The sequence below is a fragment of the Armigeres subalbatus genome, chromosome 1, assembly GCF_024139115.2.
Source record: "Armigeres subalbatus isolate Guangzhou_Male chromosome 1, GZ_Asu_2, whole genome shotgun sequence".
Classification (NCBI taxonomy): domain Eukaryota; kingdom Metazoa; phylum Arthropoda; class Insecta; order Diptera; family Culicidae; genus Armigeres; species Armigeres subalbatus.
Genome location: NC_085139.1, coordinates 250,822,458 through 250,844,399, shown reverse-complemented (window position 1 = coordinate 250,844,399; position 21,942 = coordinate 250,822,458). Strand labels below are relative to the sequence as shown.

At 47.0% G+C, this 21,942-nt stretch overlaps 1 protein-coding gene across 5 annotated transcripts in view; it reads right to left on the bottom strand.

Annotated features, from left to right (window-relative positions):
- The window catches only part of LOC134206596 (inositol polyphosphate-4-phosphatase type I A), a 59,395-nt gene extending 38,181 nt beyond the window's left edge, over window positions 1-21,214 (bottom strand). For 2 of the 5 annotated variants that reach the window (XM_062682316.1, XM_062682318.1), the window contains exons 1-8: window positions 20,996-21,214; window positions 20,496-20,852; window positions 20,092-20,184; window positions 19,292-19,450; window positions 19,025-19,225; window positions 11,983-12,566; window positions 471-571; window positions 12-405 (exon numbers count right to left, since the gene is read on the bottom strand). In XM_062682316.1, the coding sequence (XP_062538300.1) occupies window positions 12-405; window positions 471-571; window positions 11,983-12,566; window positions 19,025-19,225; window positions 19,292-19,450; window positions 20,092-20,184; window positions 20,496-20,613 (1,650 nt within the window). In that variant the 5' untranslated portion in view covers window positions 20,614-20,852; window positions 20,996-21,214. Of the gene's footprint in view, window positions 1-11; window positions 406-470; window positions 572-11,982; window positions 12,567-19,024; window positions 19,226-19,291; window positions 19,451-20,048; window positions 20,187-20,495; window positions 20,853-20,995 lie in introns of those variants that run through there. The other 3 variants (XM_062682317.1, XM_062682319.1, XM_062682320.1) reach the window with 2 other exon arrangements.
- Window positions 21,215-21,942: the final 728 nt, after the last annotated feature.

The following is a 21,942-nucleotide window of genomic DNA, read 5'->3' as shown; positions in this document are numbered from 1 at the left end:
ATCCCACTTACCCCACCATTCTTGGCATTGGCATCCTTGATCTGTTGCAACAACTTGATCAAGCCACCCGTCTTGGACTTCCCCGAATGTCGAGTGAACGCGCCAACAGTCGTAACATCCAATACGCCCGCCCGCTTCAGCGTATCGTTGTGAGCCCACATCCGTTGCAAGTGCAGATTAACCGGAGCAAACTCCAGCGTTTCGTCTGCCTTCTTGCAGCTGGCCTTGAAGTACTTGCCTTGCTGCTGTTGTTGCATCAGGAATTGCTTCGCTTGGGAGTAGTCTTTCAGCAGCTTCAGATGTTTGTCCAGCAGTTCCATCTGGCGGTGACGCCACTCTCCGCCCAGTTCACCCATTCCGGAGATTTCCTGCAGCAGTTCCTTCTCGCGGGCGATCCATATAGAGCTGAGGAAGGACGAATCAAATGGTCAATAATGAACAGGGAATAAAAAAGATGAGCAAATACGCACAGCAATTGTTGAGGGATAATGTAGCAGAGCTGACTTTCGAGCATGATTTCCTGGACGCTGATGTCGCCACCCAATCCGGAATGCAGCCGGTAGGTGTGAATCTATGAATTGAAAAATACATCAAATGTAGTGCGATTGAGGGCATAATTTTCTTTTTTTTACAAAATCGGCAATAAATTAAACAATAACGAGCTTGGTGGTCATATGGATACCACTTCTCTCTCGTACGCAGAAGGTCGTGGGTTCAATGCCAGGCCCAATTAATACTTTGTATCTTTCCTTATATTTCACATATTCCCTGCAATCGCTAGGACTTAAAATGGGCTTTCATACCGTTTCCATCTTCTATCCAGTACATACAACTTGACTAGTTCTAGAAGGTAACTGTTAGAATTCTAAAAAATGGGCGAAAAAGCTCGTTTTGGCATCCAATAAGGATAACAACCATCACCCTTTCATTCCTATCACATTGGCAACCCGTTAACCAAGACAAATCTCTACCATAGAACCTAACCCAGTTTCCCGGAGAGTGCAGAGGTGTTCTCGGCTTGTAGTGAGCGAATGTTTGCACCATAAATTCCTTCTCATCCACGATAGACCGTGAGGATGTGGCCAGCACCGTTATCGACCCTTGGACTGTGCACATTGAGATGGATGGACAAATCCCATTCTTCTATCCATTGGTTCCTTGAGCAATTTTGCTTTGGTCAGCCACGGATTAGCAACTAAGAAATGCACGGTCATCATGCGGCAATAAATTAATCAATGATTTGTTGATTGTTACTTATATTATAGTCGACAATGTTTGTTACTATTTTTGGCCATAACAGCACATTTTTCATAACTTTAGTAGGAATGATCAGTTTTGACCGTATTTCGGTGATGAGAAATTCTTTATTTATTTATTACCAGACTAAGGCCGGAGTGGCCTGTGCTGCACATAAAAGTCTTCTCCATTCAGCTCGGTCCATGGCTGCACTTCGCCAACCACGCAGTCTGCGGAGGGTCCGCAAAACTTCCTCCACTTGATCGATCCACCTTGCCCGCTGTGCACCTCGCCTTCTTATTGCCGTCGGATCGTTGTCAAGAACCATTTTCACCGGGTTACTGTCCGACATTCTGGCTACGTGCCCGGCCCACCGCAGTCTTCCGATTTTCGTGGTGTGAACGATGGATGGTTCTCCCAACAGCTGATGCAACTCGTGGTTCATTCGCCTCCTCCACGTACCGTCCGCCATCTGCACCCCACCATAGATGGTACGCAGCACTTTCCTTTCGAAAACTCCAAGTGCGCGTTGGTCCTCCACGAGCATCGTCCAGGTCTCGTGTCCTTAGAGAACTACGGCTCTAATAAGCGTATTGTAGATAGTCAGTTTGGTACGGCCACGAACTCTATTCGATCGGAGCATTTTGCGGAGTCCAAAGTACGTACGATTTCCTGCTATGATGCGTTTTCGTATTTCTCTGCTGGTATGATTATCGTCGGTCACCAGTGAGCCCAAGTACATGAATTCTTCAACTACCTCGATTTCGTCACCACTGATAGAAACTCTTGGTAGGTGGCTTACATTGGCCTCTCTTGAGCCTCTTCCTATCATGTACTTCGTCTTCGACGTGTTGATGTCTAGTCCAATCCGTTTAGCTTCGCCTTTCAGTCTGATGTAGGCTTCCTCCATCCTCTCAAAGTTACGTGCCATGATATCAATGTCGTCGGCGAATCCAAATAACTGGACGGACTTCGTGAAAATCGTACCACTCGTGTCAATCCCTGCCCTTCGTATTACTCCCTCCAAAGCGATGTTGAATAGCAGACACGAGAGACCATCACCTTGCCGTAACCCTCTACGCGTTTCGAAGGGACTCGAGAATGCCCCTGAAACTCGAACTACGCACATCACCCGATCCATCGTCGCCTTGATCAACCGCATCAGTTTATCCGGAAATCTGTTTTCGTGCATAAGCTGCCATAGCTGGTCCCGATCGATTGTATCATATGAGGCTTTGAAGTCGATAAATAGATGATGTGTGGGCACGTTGTACTCGCGACATTTCTGCAATACCTGACGTATGGCAAACACCTGGTCTGTGGTAGAGCGTTCACCCATAAATCCCGCCTGGTACTGCCCCACGAACTCCCTTGCAATTGGTGCTAGTCGACGGCATAAAATTTGAGTACCTTGTAGGCGGCATTCAGCAATGTGATTGCGCGGTAGTTGCTACAATCCAGCTTATCGCCCTTTTTGTAGATGGGATACACGACAGCTTCCATCCACTCCTGCGGCAAAACTTCCTCTTCCCAAATCTTGGTAATGACCCAGTGCAGCGCTCTAGCCAGTGCCTCACCACCGTGTTTAAATAGCTCTCCTGGTAGTTGGTCAGGGGCTTTGTTGTTCTTCAGCCGGCCAATCTCCTCATGGATTTCCTGGAGATCCGGAACCGGTAAAATTATGTCCTACGCGCGTTCTCCCAGGTCCATCACCATATCGCCATCTTCGTCTGCCACATCGCCATTCAGGTGTTCTTCATAGTGCTGCCGCCACCTTTGGATCACCTCACGCTCATTCGTAAGAAGATTCTCGATTATGTCCTTACACATATATCAGGCTGTGGCACGTGGCCCTTACGTGAACCGTTCAACTTCTCATAGAACTTTCGTGCATTATTAGCGCGGTACAGTTGCTCCGTCTCTTCACGGTTTCGATCTTCCTGCTGGCGTTTTTTCCTCCGGAAAATCGAGTTTTGTCAGTTCCGCGCCCGTTTATATCGTGCCTCGTTCGCCTTCGTGCGGTGTTGCTGCAATCTCGCCCATGCTGCATTCTTCTCCTCAACTAACTGCTCACATTCGCCGTCATACCAGTCGTTTCTCTGATCCGGGGGCACCGTGCCAAGTGCAGCGGTTGCGGTGCTACCAATGGCGGATCGAATATCTCTCCAGCCATCTTCAAGAGACGCTGCGCCTAGCTGCTCTTCCGTTGGGAGTGCCACTTCCAGCTGCTGGCGTATCCTTGGGCTAGTCTACCGTGTTAAGCCGCGGCGTCCGACTTCGACGCATGTTGTACACCGTCGAGAGTTTTAAGCGCAGGCATACTGCAACGAGGTAGTGGTCGGATTCAATATTCGCACTGCGGTAAGTGCGGACGTTCGTGATGTCGGAGAAGAATTTACCGTCGATTAGAACGTGGTCGATTTGGTTTTCCGTTTCTTGGTTAGGTGATCTCCATGTGGCCTTGGATATTTTTGCGGGGAAAGAAGAACTACCATTCCTCGAAGTTTATGCATCGTTGGCCGTTGTCATTCGATACGGTGTGCAGACTATCCGGTCCGATGACCGGTCTATGAGCTCCCTGGGGGCCGCTCCAAAACGCGGAGGGTTACTACCCCGAACAAGGGTAGTGGGGCTGGGAAGCTGCCAGGTACCTCCCAAACCGGGGGAGGAAGGACCTGGAAAGGTCCGTTTACCCAGGAAATACGGTGGTAAGGGGTTACGGCAGGCTGAGAGCTCTCAGCCGAACCAGACCAGGGAAATAGAGGGGGATGACGCCTCCTGGACCCTGGTCAAGAACAAGAGGAAACCGAAGACGTCAAGGGCCGAAAAGAAGACCCAGGCGAATGAGGGTAGCAAGAAGTCTAGGGTAGGCGCCAATCGCTCCAGGGGCGATGCCCTAGTCATCAAAACGGACGAGGCTAAGTACTCGGACGTCTTGAAGGCGATGAGGAGTGACGTCCAGCTCGGTGAACTCGGCGCCGACGTACGTCGAATAAGACGTACCCGGATGGGCGAGATGATCCTCGAGCTGAAGCGGGGCGTCTCGCAAAAGGGCGCCGCCTACAAGAAGCTGGCGGAGGAAGTCCTAGGCGAGACGGTCAAGGTGAGGGCACTCACGACGGAGGTGAATCTAAGACCTGGACGAGATCACCGAAGTCGAAGAGCTCGTCACGGCACTGCGGCGACAGTGTGGAGTAAAGACGCCCACCGCAGCCGTTCGGCTACGGAAAGGTCCGGCAGGGACGCAGGTAGCATTGGTTCGGCTATCTGTACCGGACGCCTCTAATGTAGTCAAATTAGGAAGCGTCAAGGTGGGATGGTGGGGGCAGCAGGGACAGCAGGGACAGCATGGACCATGTCCAAGGGCTTGACGACCCCTCCCCAGCTGTCTGCGAGTCAGGGAGAACTGCCTAGGGCGTGGTGGGATTTAGCAGTGGGCTCTGCTAAAATCCCTCCCAAAAAACCACAAGTGCCCGTAATCAGACTCTATCAAAGCGACTGTGTGCCGCTTCAAAAGCACAAGCCCAGGGAGTGCCAATTGGCATGGGGCGTGTCCCTACTTCGGTAGGGTAGCGCGTGAGCTGCTTCGGCAGGGAGTGAGTGATCTGTTTGTGCTGAGGCAGGAGTGTCATAGCGCGTCACCGCTATTGTCACCTCGAAGCGCAGCAGAAGTCTGAGTATGGACTGCACATGCTAAGGTAGGAGTGTCGTAGCGTAGTATGGTTGATTTGTCCCTACATACCGCTATCGACACCTCGAGGCATGGCAGTGGAGTGTTAGAGTGAGTTGGGGTGTGTCCCTACTTCGGTAGGGTAGCGCGTGAGCTGCTTCGGCAGGGAGTGAGTGATCTGTTTGTGCTGAGGCAGGAGTGTCATAGCGTGTCACCGCTATTGTCACCTCGAAGCGCAGCAGAAGTCTGAGTATGGACTGCACATGCTGAGGTAGGAGTCGAGGTACACATCGGCACCTCGAGGCATTGCAGTGGAGTGTTAGAGTGAGCACCCGAAAAGGGTCACATGGAGCGAATGGTCTTTGGAGAAGCTGCTTCGGCGGCAGGGTAGCAGTGGGTTGTACCCACACACCTACAGTTGTGCACATGTGGTGCATGGGGAGTGTCCCTGCTTCGGCAGGGTAGCGTGTGGTCTGCTTCGGCAGTGCTGTGATTGATCTGCTCGTGCTGAGGCAGGAGTGTCGTAGCGTAATATCTGTAGGCCCAGGCAGTTACCGCTATTGACACCTCGCGGCATGGCAGCGGAGCGCCCGGGAGAGCATCCAAGTAAGACTCAAATGGAGTGAATGGTGTGCGAGCACCCAAGTCAGTCTCGCGTGGGACGAGTGCCTGTGTGAGCGATAATGAGCGAGTACGCTTAGTACTGCCATCCCCCCAGAAGTAGTACTGCGAGGTAGTTCCTGGGGGAAACGATGGTGGAGCCCAAGAGAGTTTAGTCGGTATTACCGGTATGGCCGAGTCCGACCCTCCAGTACAGTTCCGGGGGGTAGTTTGGCAACTAAAATGCACGTGGACTGGGTTGGGGTGTAAATCCATTCTCCCTTGTAAAAAAAAAAAAAAAAAAGGTGGGATGGTCGGTATGCCCTGTGAGCATATACGAACAACCCGAAGTTTGCTTCAAGTGCCTGGAACCGGGGCACAAGCAATGGGACTGCAAAGGCCCTGACAGAAACAATCTCTGCCAACGCTGCGGATTGGAGGGATATAAGGCACAATGCTGCACGAACCCTCCCAATTGTGAACATCAAGCACCCCATGGAGGGTTCGAAGTACCCGGCGTGCTGCAAAATCACAGTGCAGGTAACGCAGCTGGCTTGCTCGGCCACGCCCGAGTGTTTGGTGTGCGCAGGTTTAGAGGAAACGGCGGAACACGTGTTGTTCGTGTGCCCACGTTTTCGCACAATGCGTGACCACATGCTTGCCACATGTGGTCTGGACCAGTGTTGTAAAATGTCATTTGCATTCGTTTGTATAATTTTCCCAGAACTTGTTTCAGAAGGTAGCTATCAATTCATGTTGTATGACGAACTTATAGCGCTTAAATAGACCTACATCTTTGTCTAACAAGACTTTGCTGTAAATATGTAATCTGGGGCGTGGGAGGCAAAATGTCATTCAAATGACATGATGTCAAATGACACGTGACATTTTGGAGAGTTTTCACTCTCCAGCCTCAGATGTTATACTTAGAGCAATGGAATCAATTTGGCTTCTAAAGAAAGTTATGAGCAAATTAGTCAAATGACATGCAGATGACATTTTACAAGCCTGGTCTGGACACTACCCCGGACAACCTAGTTCGGAGGATGTGTAAAGATGAAGTTGGCTGGAACGCCGTTTTATCGGCTATCGCCCAAATCGTCTCGAAGCTACACAGAAGGTGGCGCGTGGACTCAAGGATGGCTAGTTCAGGCGCAAATAAGAGGTGGTCCAAGGGATCGGAGTCGGCTTCATGGGTCATACCGATGGTCATGCTCTGTGGTCGAACTCGATCCTTTTATCGAACAAGTGGCCGCGCGAAGAACAACATGGTATCGTCGCTTTCGCGGCGTCGGTCAACCGGGCGGGTTCCGAGCCCGAGGACGGAAAGGGGTCCTCGTCAAGGCTGGGGCAGGCGTAGGTACCGCGTCGGCAAGTCCCTCTGTGTGTTGGCGAATAGACCCTTTCGCAGAGAGGTCAATTTGGGGTGCACGCGGCATCATCATTCTTGATACCAGTCGTGCAGAGGGAAGCAGGCGCGAAGTCGACCCTTCCCACCTTCCGAGGACATAGGGCGTGGTAAGGCCACCTGGAAAGCCGGCAATGCGCTGGCACGATACCATGGTGTTCTTCTAAAAAAGCGAGTCACGATGTTTGGTGCTGCAAGGCCACTCAACTAACCTCGAGGGTGCGTTGTGCACTGGCACCCCTTTGAAGCATTACTTTCTGGTTGTACCGAAGGGACTATGGGCTTGGCGGCAATGGAAACGGTTTAGCGGGTCGGGAATGTACCTCGTTTGCTGTTGGAGGTGGTCCCTAACCCCGCACTTCCTGGACAACCCAGGATGTCTGTTGAGCAGATTCCCCCTCCATTGCTTAGGAAGAAAAAAAAAATGACCGGTCTATACATTTCCTCCCTTCCTACCTGAGCGTTCATGTCACCGATGACGATTTTGACGTCCCGCAGTGGGCATCCATCGTATGTCTGCTCCAGCTGTGCGTAGAACGCTTCTTTCTCGTCGTCTGATGATGCTATAGTTGAAGAAACGGCCTTTATCCTCAGCTTGCACATCCTTGCGTTGATTGGCTGCCACCCAATCACACGTTGGCGCATCTTACCCAGCACTATGAAGCCGGTTCCCAGCTCGTTGGTGGTGCCACAGCTTTGGTAGAAGGTAGCCGCTCGATGCCCACTTTTCCACACTTTATGTCCTGTCCAGCAAACCTCCTGCAGCACCACGACGTCGATGTTGCGGCGATGTAATTCATCGTAGATCATTCTGTCGCAACCTGCGAACCTAGCGACTTGCAGTTCCATGTTCCAAGCTTCCAATCGTGATCCTTTATTCGTCTAGGTCTTTGCCGATTATATCGAGTCGCATTATCTCTTATATTGTTCGTAATTATTGGTTTTCCAGGCGGCTTATTGGGCCTGCGCAAACCTCCCGTCTCGTCGGAGGGCCGTCGTGTCAGGGCTGTTTAGCGTCCCACCTAACACCAGGACTTGGGCTTGTGCGCTTTGAGCGGCACACGGTCGCTTTGCCGGAGCCTACTTGCGGATACATGCAGCTTTTTATAGAGGTTTAACAGGGCCCACTGTCAAACCCCACCACATCCTAGGCAAGCCCCACAACTCGCAGATGGCCTGGGGAGGGATCGTCAAGCCCTTGGACATAGTCCCTGCTGCCCGCACCACGAGGACCACCACCAATGCGATGGATTTCCGTTGAAAATGTTACCAGCGCCTCCGTGATGCTGTGTTCGATCCGCTGCGATCGCTTTGATGCGTCAGCTCTGCGTGAAATCTTGTTCGAACTGAGGATTAGATCCAAACCCGCAAGTGATTGATTTTTGATGTCTGTGCTAGTGATGCATGTACGTGATTGGTTGGTTTACCTATTTCTAAACTTTTTAATAATTATCGATAATAAATAGTTAATAATCAGTAAACGGCTGAGATATTAAAGTTTAAAGTCTATCATATTTTCGTGACGGTCTCCGATTTTCGCAATCGTAAAGTGTACCCCAATATAGAAAAGACAGACGTAGTCCTACGTCAAAACGAAGGAAGAAGGAAGAGGAAGAGGAAGAGGAAGAAGGAAGAAGGATAAAAGAAAAGGGAAGAAGGAAGAAGGATGGATGAAGATGGACGGAAGAAAGAGAAGGGAAAAGCAAAAAGGAAGAGGAAAGAAGGAAGAAGGGGGAAGGAATAGGGAAGATGGAAGTAAGAGGAAAGAAAAGCAATAAGGAAGAAGAATAAAGAAGAATGATGTAGAAGGAAAAAATAAGGAAGAAAGAAAAAAGAAGACGCAAGCAGGAAGAAGAAAGAAGAAAGAAATAGGAAGAAGAAAGAAGGAAAAAGAGAGAAGAAAGAAGATGAATGAAGGACGAAGTAAGAAGAAAACAGAAAGAGGAAGGAGGGAAAAGAGAAGAAAGAAAAAAAAGGTGGGACGGATGAGCGAAGAAGAAAAAATAAGGAGGAAGAAGGAAGTAGGGATAAAGTGAAGAAAAACTTCTCATTTGTTACTTTTTGTTTATTTCTTGGATCCTGCAAATATCTTACCGTTGTGTGGCCGACAAAAAACCCCTTACAGGCTGGCTGGGTACCCGGGTACCCACAAAACTAAAATGCTTATATCTCAGGCAATTTTCAACCGATCTAAAACCTTCTTCTTCTATCAAGTTGTTATCGGGATGGACCGATCCGGTCACTCTGCTTTCCGGGAAATCCGGATTTCTAGGGACATGTGTTAATTAGATGATATTGATCGTTGGTAGGTAATCCGCAAGGTGGGTATCAAACTTCTTTAGATTTCATCAGCAGTGATTAATTCCGAAAATTCGTCCTAGACAGCTGTGACTTTCATGAATCGTTTGTTTCAGCATTCTGAGAGCAAAATCTATGCATGCGCTACTTTTCGGCTTTAGTTCGGAGTATGGGCAGAGCAAAGACAAAGAGAATGGCAGTATTTTGTTCCCGAGTAAAAATCACGGTCGCGAGTTCCTCCGAAAGTTCCTCCAGGAATTCCTCCGGGAGTTCCTCCAGGAATTCGTACAGGAATTCTTCAGGAAGTTCCTCGAAGAATTTCTCCGGGAGTTCCTCCAGGAATTCCTCCGGATGTTCCTCCAGGAATTCTTCCAAAAGTTTCCAGGAATTCCACCGGGAGTTCCTCCAGGAATTCCTCCGGGAGTTCCTCCAGAATTTCCTCCAGAAGTTCTTCCAGAAGTTCTTCCAGGAATTCCTCCTGAAGTTCTTGAAGAAATTCTTCCATAAGTTTCTCCAGAAGTTCCTCCAGGAGTTCTTAAAGGAATTCCTCCTGATGTTTCACTCCTCTGGAAGTTCCTTAAGTTCCTCCAGGAATTTTTCCTCCGGAAGTTTCTCCAGGAATTCTTCCTCCGGAATTCCTTTGGAAGTTCCTTCATGAATTCCTCTGGAAGTTGCTCCCCCTCATTCGATGGAAAAACTGGCTTGTCTAATAAGTTTCTTCGTTCCTATTTCAATATTTTATTTATTAAATCTCACAGTTTCCTAGTACGTTAAAAAAAAGTCGCAACTTTCAAGGGCGAATTTTTAGAATTGATTACATTTCCAGATGTTCACCACTTAGTGGCTGGGGTCAATGGATGGTTTTTGCTAAGATGTTGCTTTCATTTTGATACAAAAGTAGTTTTGTTAACCAGTCGCTACTTTTTGAATATGAATTTCAAAATTTGTCCTTTACTCTGGATGTTCCGGAGCTCCTCGACCACTTAGTCGAATTTGGCTCTTACGTTACTAGAGCAAAATGGTGTATAAAATATTACAGCAGTCTAGAACGATTTCCGATTTGGTCACTACTCCGGGTGCTCCGGAACTTTCTAGGACCACTTGATGCCCATTCGGGTTCAATTTATTGTCCTTGCAATGAATTTGTCCTCACAATGCTTCAATAATGGATCTTTGAAGTCGTGGTTCTCTAGGACGGAATTTCACAATTTTCGACTCCGGATGTTCTGAAACTTCTGGAGGGCCAATAATCCGGAGTCGATGAGACCATTTCTCCGGATGTTCCAAAGCTTACGAAGAATCACTTAGTGGGCATCTGAAATAAATGAGTCCTTGTATTGATTTTGCTTACTCATGGCTACAACACTCAATTTTTAAAAAGTCGCAGCTTTGTAAGACGAATTATCGGAATTGGCAACTTCTTTGGATGATCCGGAACATCCAGATGACCACTTACTGGTCTTCCGGGATCAATGGGTGGTCCTTGAAAATGATTTTGCCCTTAACTGTCATTTTTATTTTTTCACGCTTGCTGCGACGCAGCAAAGCTTAAAAAATAAAAATAACAATTGTGCGTTGCTTCCGTATCGAATGGTGTGCCCTTGAAAACGCGACTTTGAAAATTGGATTCCATCAGGAGTGACTTTAATAAATTAAAATAAATGAATGAAAAGGTCGAAATTTCGGAAAAAAAATCACGTTGGTTTTCGGAACAACTCATAAACGAGTTTGTTCAATCCCATTTAATTCCACCACTTAATTGTACCTTGACAGATACGTATTTCGACCTCAACAGTAAGGCCGTCTTCAGTGTCTCGTGTCTCTTGAGGTCGAAATACCGTGTATTGTGGCATTAAATTGTTGATTCAGTGTTATCTGTTCAGATATAAGCTAAATAAATGAAAAATGAATGCTGGCGTTTGTATGGTAACTTGTATTAAGGAAAATTCGAACCTAATTACATGGAATTTATTGCCTCTAGACAAGATAGTACTATCCCAATTAATTGCACAACTTGATTGTAACTTTACTAATACGTAAGGCCGTCTTCAGTGTTTCGTACTTGACTAAGTCGAAATACGTATCTGTAAAGTTCCAAAGTGAAGGAATAAAATTAAATAACGACAAATGACAAGTGCATCATTCCACTAAAAAGCTCTGACATAATTTTCTAATGAATATTTTCATTTTTTACGAAATCGCTTAAAATGCTCCCGTGTTTTTTGATTAATTTTGAATAACGATCGACACAACCAATAAATTTGATCATAGTGCGATCCAATTGTTTCTTATGACTAAACTCCTTATCTCCAAAATGTATTTAGTAATTTGATATTCATCTTCGCTCATCTATTTACTTCGCTTAAACTATATTTGTCGTTCAATCAAAAGAATTGCCTACTTTCCGTTTATTGACTAGTCGGATTGGAAATTTATTACTTTGTTTGAAAACTTGATTTGTGCAATTGTACAACATGTGAAAGATATATTTAAAAAATAAATCAATGGAGGGTTAACACTTCCTTTAGTGGGATTATAATCTATGAGCCAAAATTCACCAGGCACATAGCCGAGCTCCCTCAATTCATTCTCTGAACGCACTCTTTTCCACGTATTGTTTGTGCGCAATGCAAACCAAAATGTGTTCGTGCTAAATCTTTCACATATTGTGCAATTGCACAAATTGAAAAAAAAAAGTTCAATGTCCCTCTAAAAGTTTGTAAACAAATTCCGCACCCAACATCCCATATAAATCATCAAATGTACTTACGCTAGGATTGGTGAACACCAGCGCCACCTTCGAGGGCGGCGGTATGAACAGTTTCACACCCAGCTTGGGCGGCAACGATTGCGACCGGCGATGCCCGATAGCCTGCTGCTGCTGATGCTGTTGATGATCCATGCCGGCTTTAGCCGGCGATCGCGACGTTTTCTTCTCCAAATCGGGCGCACACGTTGCAATCGTTATAAAACCGGCATTCCCACCGCAGGGGCTCTGCGTTCTCAAGGGTATCCTCAGCCGCGAGGTGTCCGTTATAACCCCGAGGGCCACCTCTGCCCACCCAATGGGCACCGCCGTTTGGGTAACCTTCTCCCGCACGTCATACGCTGTGAAACGAATTTGCGATTTGGCGTTGAGACCATCCCCGGCGCGGAACGTTATCGTGCAGATGAACTGAGGGTTCGAGCTCCGCTCGATTACTTCCGTGCGACCGTATTTGACCCAACCGCTGGCAGCGCGGTTGTTGGAGGTGACCTGCACCACAACCGACGGATTCGGCGGTTTTCCGTTCCCATCGCACAGAAGGTTGTCGCACGAGATGGCCGACTCGCAGATGGGCACTTCGTTGAGCTCTACGGGAGAAGCGATAACCGTGAGCGACATTGCGCGACTGAGCGTGCGATCGGCGTGGATCGACTCGACAACGATGAAGGTTGATGACGGGCGAGCCCGCTGAGATTGCGCAGATTTCAAAGAATAGAACCGACTAACCCCGTCACGGTGGAATTCGAGTAAATGGGTAAAATTGAAGGAACGGGATTCGCTATCGCTACGACCAGGGATAAGGTGAAGAATAACACAACATAAGTTTACTGATAACGACAATGGTATGGTTTTATTGTGACGAAAAATAAACATCATAAATTAAGGCGAAAAAAAAACTTTCACTCGAGTAAATGCATTGGTCCCCGATTGCGACTGGGAATTTAAATGCTTTTTAATCTTCCGCTTGTACTTTGTAACAAATCTACCCTAAATGTACTCAAACCGCTTTTTACGACACAGTTGCGACACGGCATGCGAAGTTATTAGAATGTTACGAAGGAGACGATGCAATGCGTCATTTAATGGCAATAATAATTTAGGTTGACTAGAAATGATGAACTACAGAGATCACGTGATCGTGATCTCCTACTAATCGCAAAGAGTGGGACAAATTGATTCAATCGAAATAACAAATTTATTTGGTCTCACAGATCAGAAATTAGAATAAATACAAATTGTAGTTATATTTTCATCTTCAAATAAACTTTCACCATCGTAACGACTATCAGCTCGTACCAGAAGCAGAAGGGTTTTTAGTGGTCAACTGTAAATGCACGGCGGCAATATTGCACTCTTATAAAACGAAGATCTCTAACCTGGAATCCCTAGATGTGTATCTTTATTAGGTGTATGATTAGCGCCTTTGCAATCGATCAGAGATCGGGCCATACTACATCCATAGTTCCATCGCTACAGCTTGGCAGCTGGTCTCGATAACGAGCTCTTTGTCTACGAGAATTCATATAGTATTAGGCATCTCAAATACTGGCCATGTGGGGAGGGAACAGCACACTGTTTTTGCATCCCCAACCTCTTTTGCGCATCAAAATTTTGAAGATGTTTTTGCTCATTAAATTTTTGACCGATTTGTTTGAAATTTTCAGATATGAACCAGAAATTGTCATAGTTTCAGAGGAACGATCGATTGAACGTGTCGGTCCACCGGTTCCGGATTTATACGGAATCCCAGTGGGGTGGCCATTTAAGACATTTTTGACTTTTATCACCTTTTGTGTTTTTTATTCGTACCAATATCAGCTTTTTATACCTATATCGTAAAGAAAACTTATTTGCGATGCTTCTGAACGAATTTGGAAGAATTATGGCAACAATGGAACTGGGGACATATATCAGAATACTTCCAAATGTATCATGAGGCATATCAATTATCGGCATTTTTTGCCAAAAGTTATATTGAAAACAATTTTAGATTTCTACTATCAACTTTGATCCTTTCGATCCAGTTGTTTCAAACATCCCGGGACACCTTGAACCAATTCCGGAGACCCTGTGGAAGACTTGAATTCGGTTTTTGAAAAGAACATAGCATGCGACATATCAAACTTCATGATTCACCATGACAAAAATGTAGGATAACATTTTTTAGATCTTAATTCTACTTCTGGCCACTTCCGGGAAAATGCGGAAGTCGAAGGAAGCGGTTTTGAAGTTTATTTCATAAATTGAAGTTCGGTACCAAACCTGTTAGTTGTACACACATTTCAACTTTCCGAAATCAGATCGAGAAAAAAAACAATCATAGGTTTGCCTCTAATATAATTTTGATTTCGAGCACCCGGAACCGATTCCGGGATAGACCTGTGTGCCGATTGCAATTTGATTGGCGGCAGCGTGATGAATAATTTTGAGTTAGCGATGGCGGCGTAACGGCGTTCCAGCATTGGTGATTGGAAGAAGCGGTGCGGAATTTTCTGCATCATTTCGTTTAAAGGTTGCTTCAGGAATTCCTTTAGAAATTCCTCCGAAAGTTCTTTCAGAAACTCCTCCGGAAATACTTTCAGGAATTTCTCCGGAAGTTCCTTCAGAAATTCCTCCTGGAGTTCATTCAGGAATTCCTCTGGAAGTTCCTTCAGCAGTTCCTCTGGAAGTTCCTTCAGCAATTCCTCCAGAAGTTCCTTTAGCAACTACTCCGGAAGTTCCTTCAGCAATTCCTCTACAAGCTCTTTCAGGAACTCCTCCGGAAGTTTTTTCAGGAATTCATCCAGAAGTTCCTTCGGAACTTTCTTCGGAACTTCTTTCGGTAATACCTCCGGAAATTCCTTCAGTAATCGTTCCAAAAATTCCTTCAAGAAATCCTCCAGAAGTTCCTTCAGAATTTCTTTCGGAAATATCTTCAGGAATACCTCCGACAGTTCCTTTAAGAATACCACCGGAAGTTCTTTCGGAGGAATTCATAATAGATCTTTCAGAGGAATTGCTGAAGGAACTTCCAGAGGACTTCTGAAGGAATCCCAAAAGTAACTTCCAGAGGAATTCCTTAATGAACTTCCGGGTGAATTCCTGAAGGATCTTCCTAAGGAAATGCTGAACAAACTTCCGGAGGTATTCTTGCAGGAATTGTCGGAGGTATTCCTGAAGATACTTCCGAAAGAATTTCTGAAGGAACTTCTGGAGGTAAGTTCCGAAGGAATTCCTGAAGGAACTTCTGGACGAATTCCTGAAGAAACTTCCGGAGTTCCTGAAAGAGCTTCTAGAGGAATTCCTGAAGGAGCTTCCGGAGTAGTTGCTAAAGGAACTTCTTAAGGAACTTTCAGAGGAACTGCTGAAGGAACTTTCAGAGGAATTCCTGAATGAACTCCAGGAGGAATTTCTGAAGGAACATCCGGAGAAATTCCTGAAAATAGTTCTGGAGGAGATCCTGAAAGAACTTCCGGAGGAATTTCTAAAGGAACTTCCGAGCAATTCCTGAAGAAACTTCCTGAGGAATTATTGAAAGAACTTCCGAAGAAATTCCTAAGGTAACATCCGGAGGAATTCCTTAAGTAACTTCCAGATAAATTCCTTAAAGAACTTCTGGGGGAATTCCTGAAGGATCTTTCGGAGGAATTGCTGAAGAAACTTCCGGAGGAATTCCTGAAGGATCTACCGAAGAAATTTCTGAAGGATCTTCCAAGGGAATTGCTGAACGAACTTCTGGAGGTATTCTTGAAAGAACTTCCGAAAGAATTCTTGAAGGAACTTCCGGAGGAATTCCTGGAGGAATTTCAGGAGAAATTCCTTAAGGAATTTCAGGGGCAATTCCTTAACTTGAACTTCCGAATGAACTCTTGAAGGAACTTTCAAAGGAATCCGTAAAATAATTTCTGGAGAAATTCCTGCAGTAACTTCCGGAGGAATTCCTTAAGAAACTTCCGGAGGAATTCATAATAGATCTTTCAGAGGAATTGCTGAAGGAACTTCCAGAGGACTTCTTGAAGAGGAACCGGAGGAACTTCCGGAGGAATTCCCGGAGAAACTTCCGGAGGAATTCCCGGAGGAACTTCCGGAGGAATTCCCGGAGGAACTTCCGGAGGAATTCCCGGAGGAACTACCGGAGGAATGCCCGGAGGACCTTCCGGAGGAATAACCGGAGGAACTTCGGGAGGAATGCCAGGAGGAACTTCCGGAGGAATTCCGGAGGAACTTCCGGAGGAATTCCCGGAGGAACTTCCGAGGAATTCCGGAGGAACTTCCGGAGGAATTCCCGGAGGAACTTCCGAGGAATTCCCGGAGGAACTTCCGGAGGAATTCGGAGGAACTTCCGGAGGAATTCCCGGAGGAACTTCCGGAGGAATTCCCGGAGGAACTTCCGGAGGAATCCCGGAGGAACTTCCGGAGGAATTCCCGGAGGAACTTGCGGAGGAATTCCCGGAGGAACTTCCGGAGGAATTCCCGGAGGAACTTCCGGAGGAATTCCCGGAGGAACTTCCGGAGGAATTCCCGGAAGAATTCCCGGATGAACTTCCGGAGGAATTCCCGGATGAATTCCCGGAGGAACTTCCGGAGGAATTCCCGGAGGAACTTCCGGAGGAATTCCGGAGGAATTCCCCGAGGAACTTCCGGAGGAATTCCCGGAGGAATTCCCGGAGGAACTTCCGGAGGAATTCCCGGAGGAACTTCCGGAGGAATTCCCGGAGGAACTTCCGGAGGAATTCCCGGAGGAACTTCCGGAGGAATTCCCGGAGGAACTTCCGGAGGAATTCCCGGAGGAACTTCCGGAGGAATTCCGGAGGAACTTCCGGAGGAATTCCCGGAGGAACTTCCGGAGGAATTCGGAGGAACTTCCGAGGAATTCCCGGAGGAACTTCCGGAGGAATTCGGAGGAACTTCCGAGGAATTCCCTGAGGAACTTCCGGAGGAATTCCCGGAGGAACTTCCGGAGGAATTCCCGGAGGAACTTCCGGAGGAATTCCCGGAGGAACTTCCGGAGGAATTCCCGGAGGAACTTCCGGAGGAATTCCCGGAGGAACTTCCGGAGGAATTCCCGGAGGAACTTCCGGAGGAATTCCGGGAGGAACCTCCGGAGGAATTCCGGAGGAACTTCCGGAGGAATTCCCGGAGGAACTTCCGGAGGAATTCCCGGAGGAACTTCCGGAGGAATTCCCGGAGGAACTTCCGGAGGAATTCCCGGAGGAACTTCCGGAGGAATTCCCGGAGGAACTTCCGGAGGAATTTCCGGAGGAACTTCCGGAGGAATTCCTGGAGGAACTTCCGGAGGAATTCCCGGAGGAACTTCCGGAGGAATTCCCGGAGGAACTTCCGGAGGAATTCCCGGAGGAACTTCCGGAGGAATTCCCGGAGGAACTTTCGGAGGAACTTCCGGAGGAATTCCCGGAGGAACTTCCGGAGGAATTCCCGGAGGAACTGCCGGAGGAATTCCTGAGGAACTTCCGGAGGAATTCGGAGGAACTTCCGGAGGAATTCCCGGAGGAACTTCCGGAGGAATTCCCGGAGGAACTTCCGAGGAATTCCCGGAGGAACTTCCGGAGGAATTCGAGGAACTTCCGGAGGAATTCCCGGAGGAACTTCCGGAGGAATTCGGAGGAACTTCCGGAGGAATTCCGGAGGAACTTCCGGAGGAATTCCTGAGGAACTTCCGGAGGAATTCGGAGGAACTTCCGGAGGAATTCCCGGAGGAACTTCCGGAGGAATTCCCGGAGGAACTTCCGGAGGAATTCCCGGAGGAACTTCCGGAGGAATTCCCGGAGGAACTTCCGGAGGAATTCCTGGAGGAACTTCCGGAGGAATTCCCGGAGGAACTTCCGGAGGAATTCCCGGAGGAACTTCCGGAGGAATTCCCGAGGAACTTCCGGAGGAATTCCCGGAGGAACTTCCGGAGGAATTCCCGGAGGAACTTCCGGAGGAATTCCCGGAGGAACTTCCGGAGGAATTCCCGGAGGAACTTCCGGAGGAATTCCCGGAGGAACTTCCGGAGGAATTCCCGGAGGAACTTCCGGAGGACTTCAAGGAGGAACTTCCGGAGGAATTCCCGGAGGAACTTCCGGAGGAATTCCCGGAGGAACTTCCGGAGGAATTCCCGGAGGAACTTCCGTAGGAATTCCAGGAGGAACTTCCGGAGGAATTCCCGGAGGAACTTCCGGAGGAATTCCCGGAGGAACTTCCGGAGGAATTCCGGAGGAACTTCCGGAGGAATTCCCGGAGGAACTTCCGGAGGAATTCCCGAGGAACTTCCGGAGGAATTCCCGGAGGAACTTCCGGAGGAACTTCCAGGAATTCCCGGAGGAACTTCCGGAGGAATTCCCGGAGGAACTTCCGGAGGAATTCCCGGAGGAACTTCCGGAGGAATTCCCGGAGGAACTTCCGGAGGAATTCCCGGAGGAACTTCCGGAGGAATTCCCGGAGGATCTTCCGGAGGAATTCCCGGAGGATCTTCCGGAGGAATTCCCGGAGGATCTTCCGGAGGAATTCCCGGAGGAACTTCCGGAGGAATTCCCGGAGGAACTTCCGGAGGAATTCCCGGAGGAACTTCCGGAGGAATTCCCGGAGGAACTTCCGGAGGAATTCCCGGAGGAACTTCCGGAGGAACTTCCGGAGGAACTTCCGGAGGAATTCCCGGAGAAACTCCCGAAGGAACTTCTGGAGGAATTCCCTGAGTAAGTCTCAAGAAGCACAGCGCGTCATCTAGAGCAATTAAAAAAAAAGGATGATTTTGCCCATTTTCCGAACTTTAAAATAAATTACTTGAAAATATCTTTTGACCGCATCAGACTCACTTCTAATCGGATTTTACTTACGTTTTGTGTCTTGGATCAAAGTCTTCGTTATGTGAAACTCGAATTTGAATCTTAATCAGAGTACAATCGTATTCCATGCCGAGCTATGTGTCGTAAAAAGCGATTACAAGTACCTATATTACGAAATCTGCGCACATTCCTTTCAGCACCAACATCATCAACCTTCTTCTAATCGTCGTCCGTGTGATCCCACTCCCACCGCGTCCCAAATCAAAATCGTATCAAATCACCTATCTCTTTACCGGTCTGCAGCCGCAGCATGTCCACGTCCACGTCGTGGATCATGCCGCGCTTCTTGTCGATCTGCTCCCGCAGGTACTTGAGCTGGGCCCGCTTGACATCGTACCCGGCCAGCCCGATGGCCTGCATCCATTCGAGCCGCTCCTGTTCGGTGTTGGTGGCGAAGCGCTGCCGCAGCCCGTCCTCGAATTCTAAAGCGATACAATGTCACATTAGTGGGGAATTGCGGAAATGGGAAGAACCATGCCATCACTCACCCAGATAGAACACGTAACCGTCGTACTCCTTCTGGTCGCCCTGCTTGGCGCAGCGATACTTTTCCAGCACGATACAACCCTGCGGTTCCGAAAACTGGTCGCTAGTTTTGAAGTAGAACAGCAGGTTGCCCCGCAGTCGGCACCACTTTTCGAGACTTACTGTTGTGGGTGGAATTGGGAATTAAAAATTAGATCAGAAGGTTTGGTAAACATAATTTATCAATAATAAATGTTAGTAGGATTAATCAAGTGTGTTAAATGTGTGGGTGCTGTAGCAAACTATCAAATGTGGACACAACCGTGATTGTGATTTCTGTTAGTAACTCTTGAAGCCCAATCCATATCACATGTTTCTATTCTGTTCTACGTAGCATCTGTAAATTTTTTACATTAATAGGAGAACATGGAGATTGTTGTCACTTATCACAGTTAAAATCACTACTTCCATCACCGTAACAACTGTTAACCCTTTCATTATCTTGTATAACAGTTTTAATGTTTGAAGGTTAATAAAACGTCCTCAACTATGAAGTGTATTATCCAGGAACAACGAGCATGATAACCTTGGTCTTGCTTCATAACAAATGACAAATTTTAGAACCAACACCCCTCCGCCCCAAATGTTAGTGTTCCTTCCAAACAACCTTTAACTACAATCCCGTTAGTTGCTATTTACAAGCCAACTCCGTTAGTGCATATTACATGTTACTTCAATAATGCGCCACCAGTTCCTGAAAGCGATAAAGCAGCCAAACACCTCCTTGTAGCAGCGCGTGATAATCTTCTTCTCGAGAACGAACCTTTCTGGGTGGCACCAATGCAACTGAGCGACTGTTTGCGCTTGTGGTGATGGCTTTTGCTGCCGGGCCCGTTTGTCACTTTGGTCTCCTCTCCTGGGATGGTTGGTGTCGGTTGGTTGGGGTCCGAAACGGAGTCGGATGTTACAATGATGTCGAAGATTTTTAGAATGTGTTGATTCGTAAATGTTGCGGACAACTTCACCATCGTGCTTAAAACTTTATGACAACGCTAAAATCCGAATTGGCGCCATTGGGGCACAATTGGGTAATTAAATTTGAAACAGAAATAGTACAACCAAGTGAAGTTGCCCTAAATCCTTCATTACATGGAGCAGCCTTTTCCCATATGAGATGCGAAGTGAATTTTAGGAAAATTTTGGATCCCTAATCAAGATCCTAATTACCTTCGGTTTTCCGGAAAAATCCTTCCTGCTTTTCGGTTACATAGAGAGGACCTTCCTTGTCGAACTTGTTGCTCGGTTGGGTGGCCAGAGTAATCAACTCCTGCTTATTGAATCTCATCGCAAACAGGCCTAGTAATTATCGCACTCCGTCGAATGCCCTTTCTGGGGTGGGGGGGCTAAGTAATTAGATAATTATGCAGGTATGCCCTGCTGACGGAAAGGTGCAGCACTGTGGTTCGGATTGCAGCAATCCCTTGAAAGTAGGGCACCCTACCTTTCCCCCACTCTTGGGCGACAATTTCTGTCCCGACACCGCGATTATCGATTGGCAATTTTTCACTATTCTCGAAGCGGTTTCTGCAAAGAACGTTAGAAACTTAACTTTTTTGTAGGGATTTAAGTTGGGCAAACTTTCAAACAAAATAGAACGAAAATCATCTCTTTTTCTCTGCGGACAAGACATTTTTTCTGAATTTATTTTTTTCCTCCATTGCATGTACCTTTCATATCAAGGCAAACTTGAAACAAGCAACTTTTCCATACTGGCACGATTTTCACCGGGCAACTATTGTTGCATACGACGCAGAAACACCCACAGTTTAGTTTGCTAACAGTTTTGCGTATTTTAAATCCACTATTGAAGATAATATTCACAATTTTTTCACTACAAAAGTGGCAGACATATCCACTCCCTGCTTTTTTTCTGATGTGATTTTGCTCACGCACAGCTGAAAGTATGCTCTTTTGGGCAGAAATACACTCTTTTCCGGGAGAATGGGACTACCCACAAAAGGAGTAAAATTTGACGCATAAAAAGAATAAGTTTTACACACTTTCCTGTTTTTATTCATAAATGTTATTCATTTGTGAATATAAGATAGTCATAATTATGCATAATATTTATTCCTTTTTGTGTGTAGTCCCATTCTCCCACGAAAGAGCGTACTTTGAAGTCATAATTAAATACTTTATAGTCAAAAGAGCATACTTCAAAGTCTTTTGTGTGTAAACTTTTTTAGCAGTGCTCCCCGTTCGTTCGTTCGTCGACCGACCACCCGCGATTCGTCACTCACCACCACCCCCCACCCAGAGCACTCACAGATTTTGACAGCTGCGGTGCATCGCTGCAGGGGTGGGCGCAACATAAAAATTGCACAGTAAAAATTATGGTTAAAACACATAATTTCAACTCTATCTGGAATAAGGGCAAATATCGCAACAGAGCACATCAAATTATTTTCGCTGGAAGCCAGCAAAATTTTGCTGGATTTTACCGAGCACCTGCATAATCATTTACTGTTCTTCGTACAGTTACAAATATAACATGAACATAGTTGATATTGTTACCCATTAACGTTAAGTTCTTCAAATAATATACACACGCAAAATAATTGAAACGTTCGATCCAAGACTTCTTATCAGTACGTAGTTTCTGAATGTTTTAGTA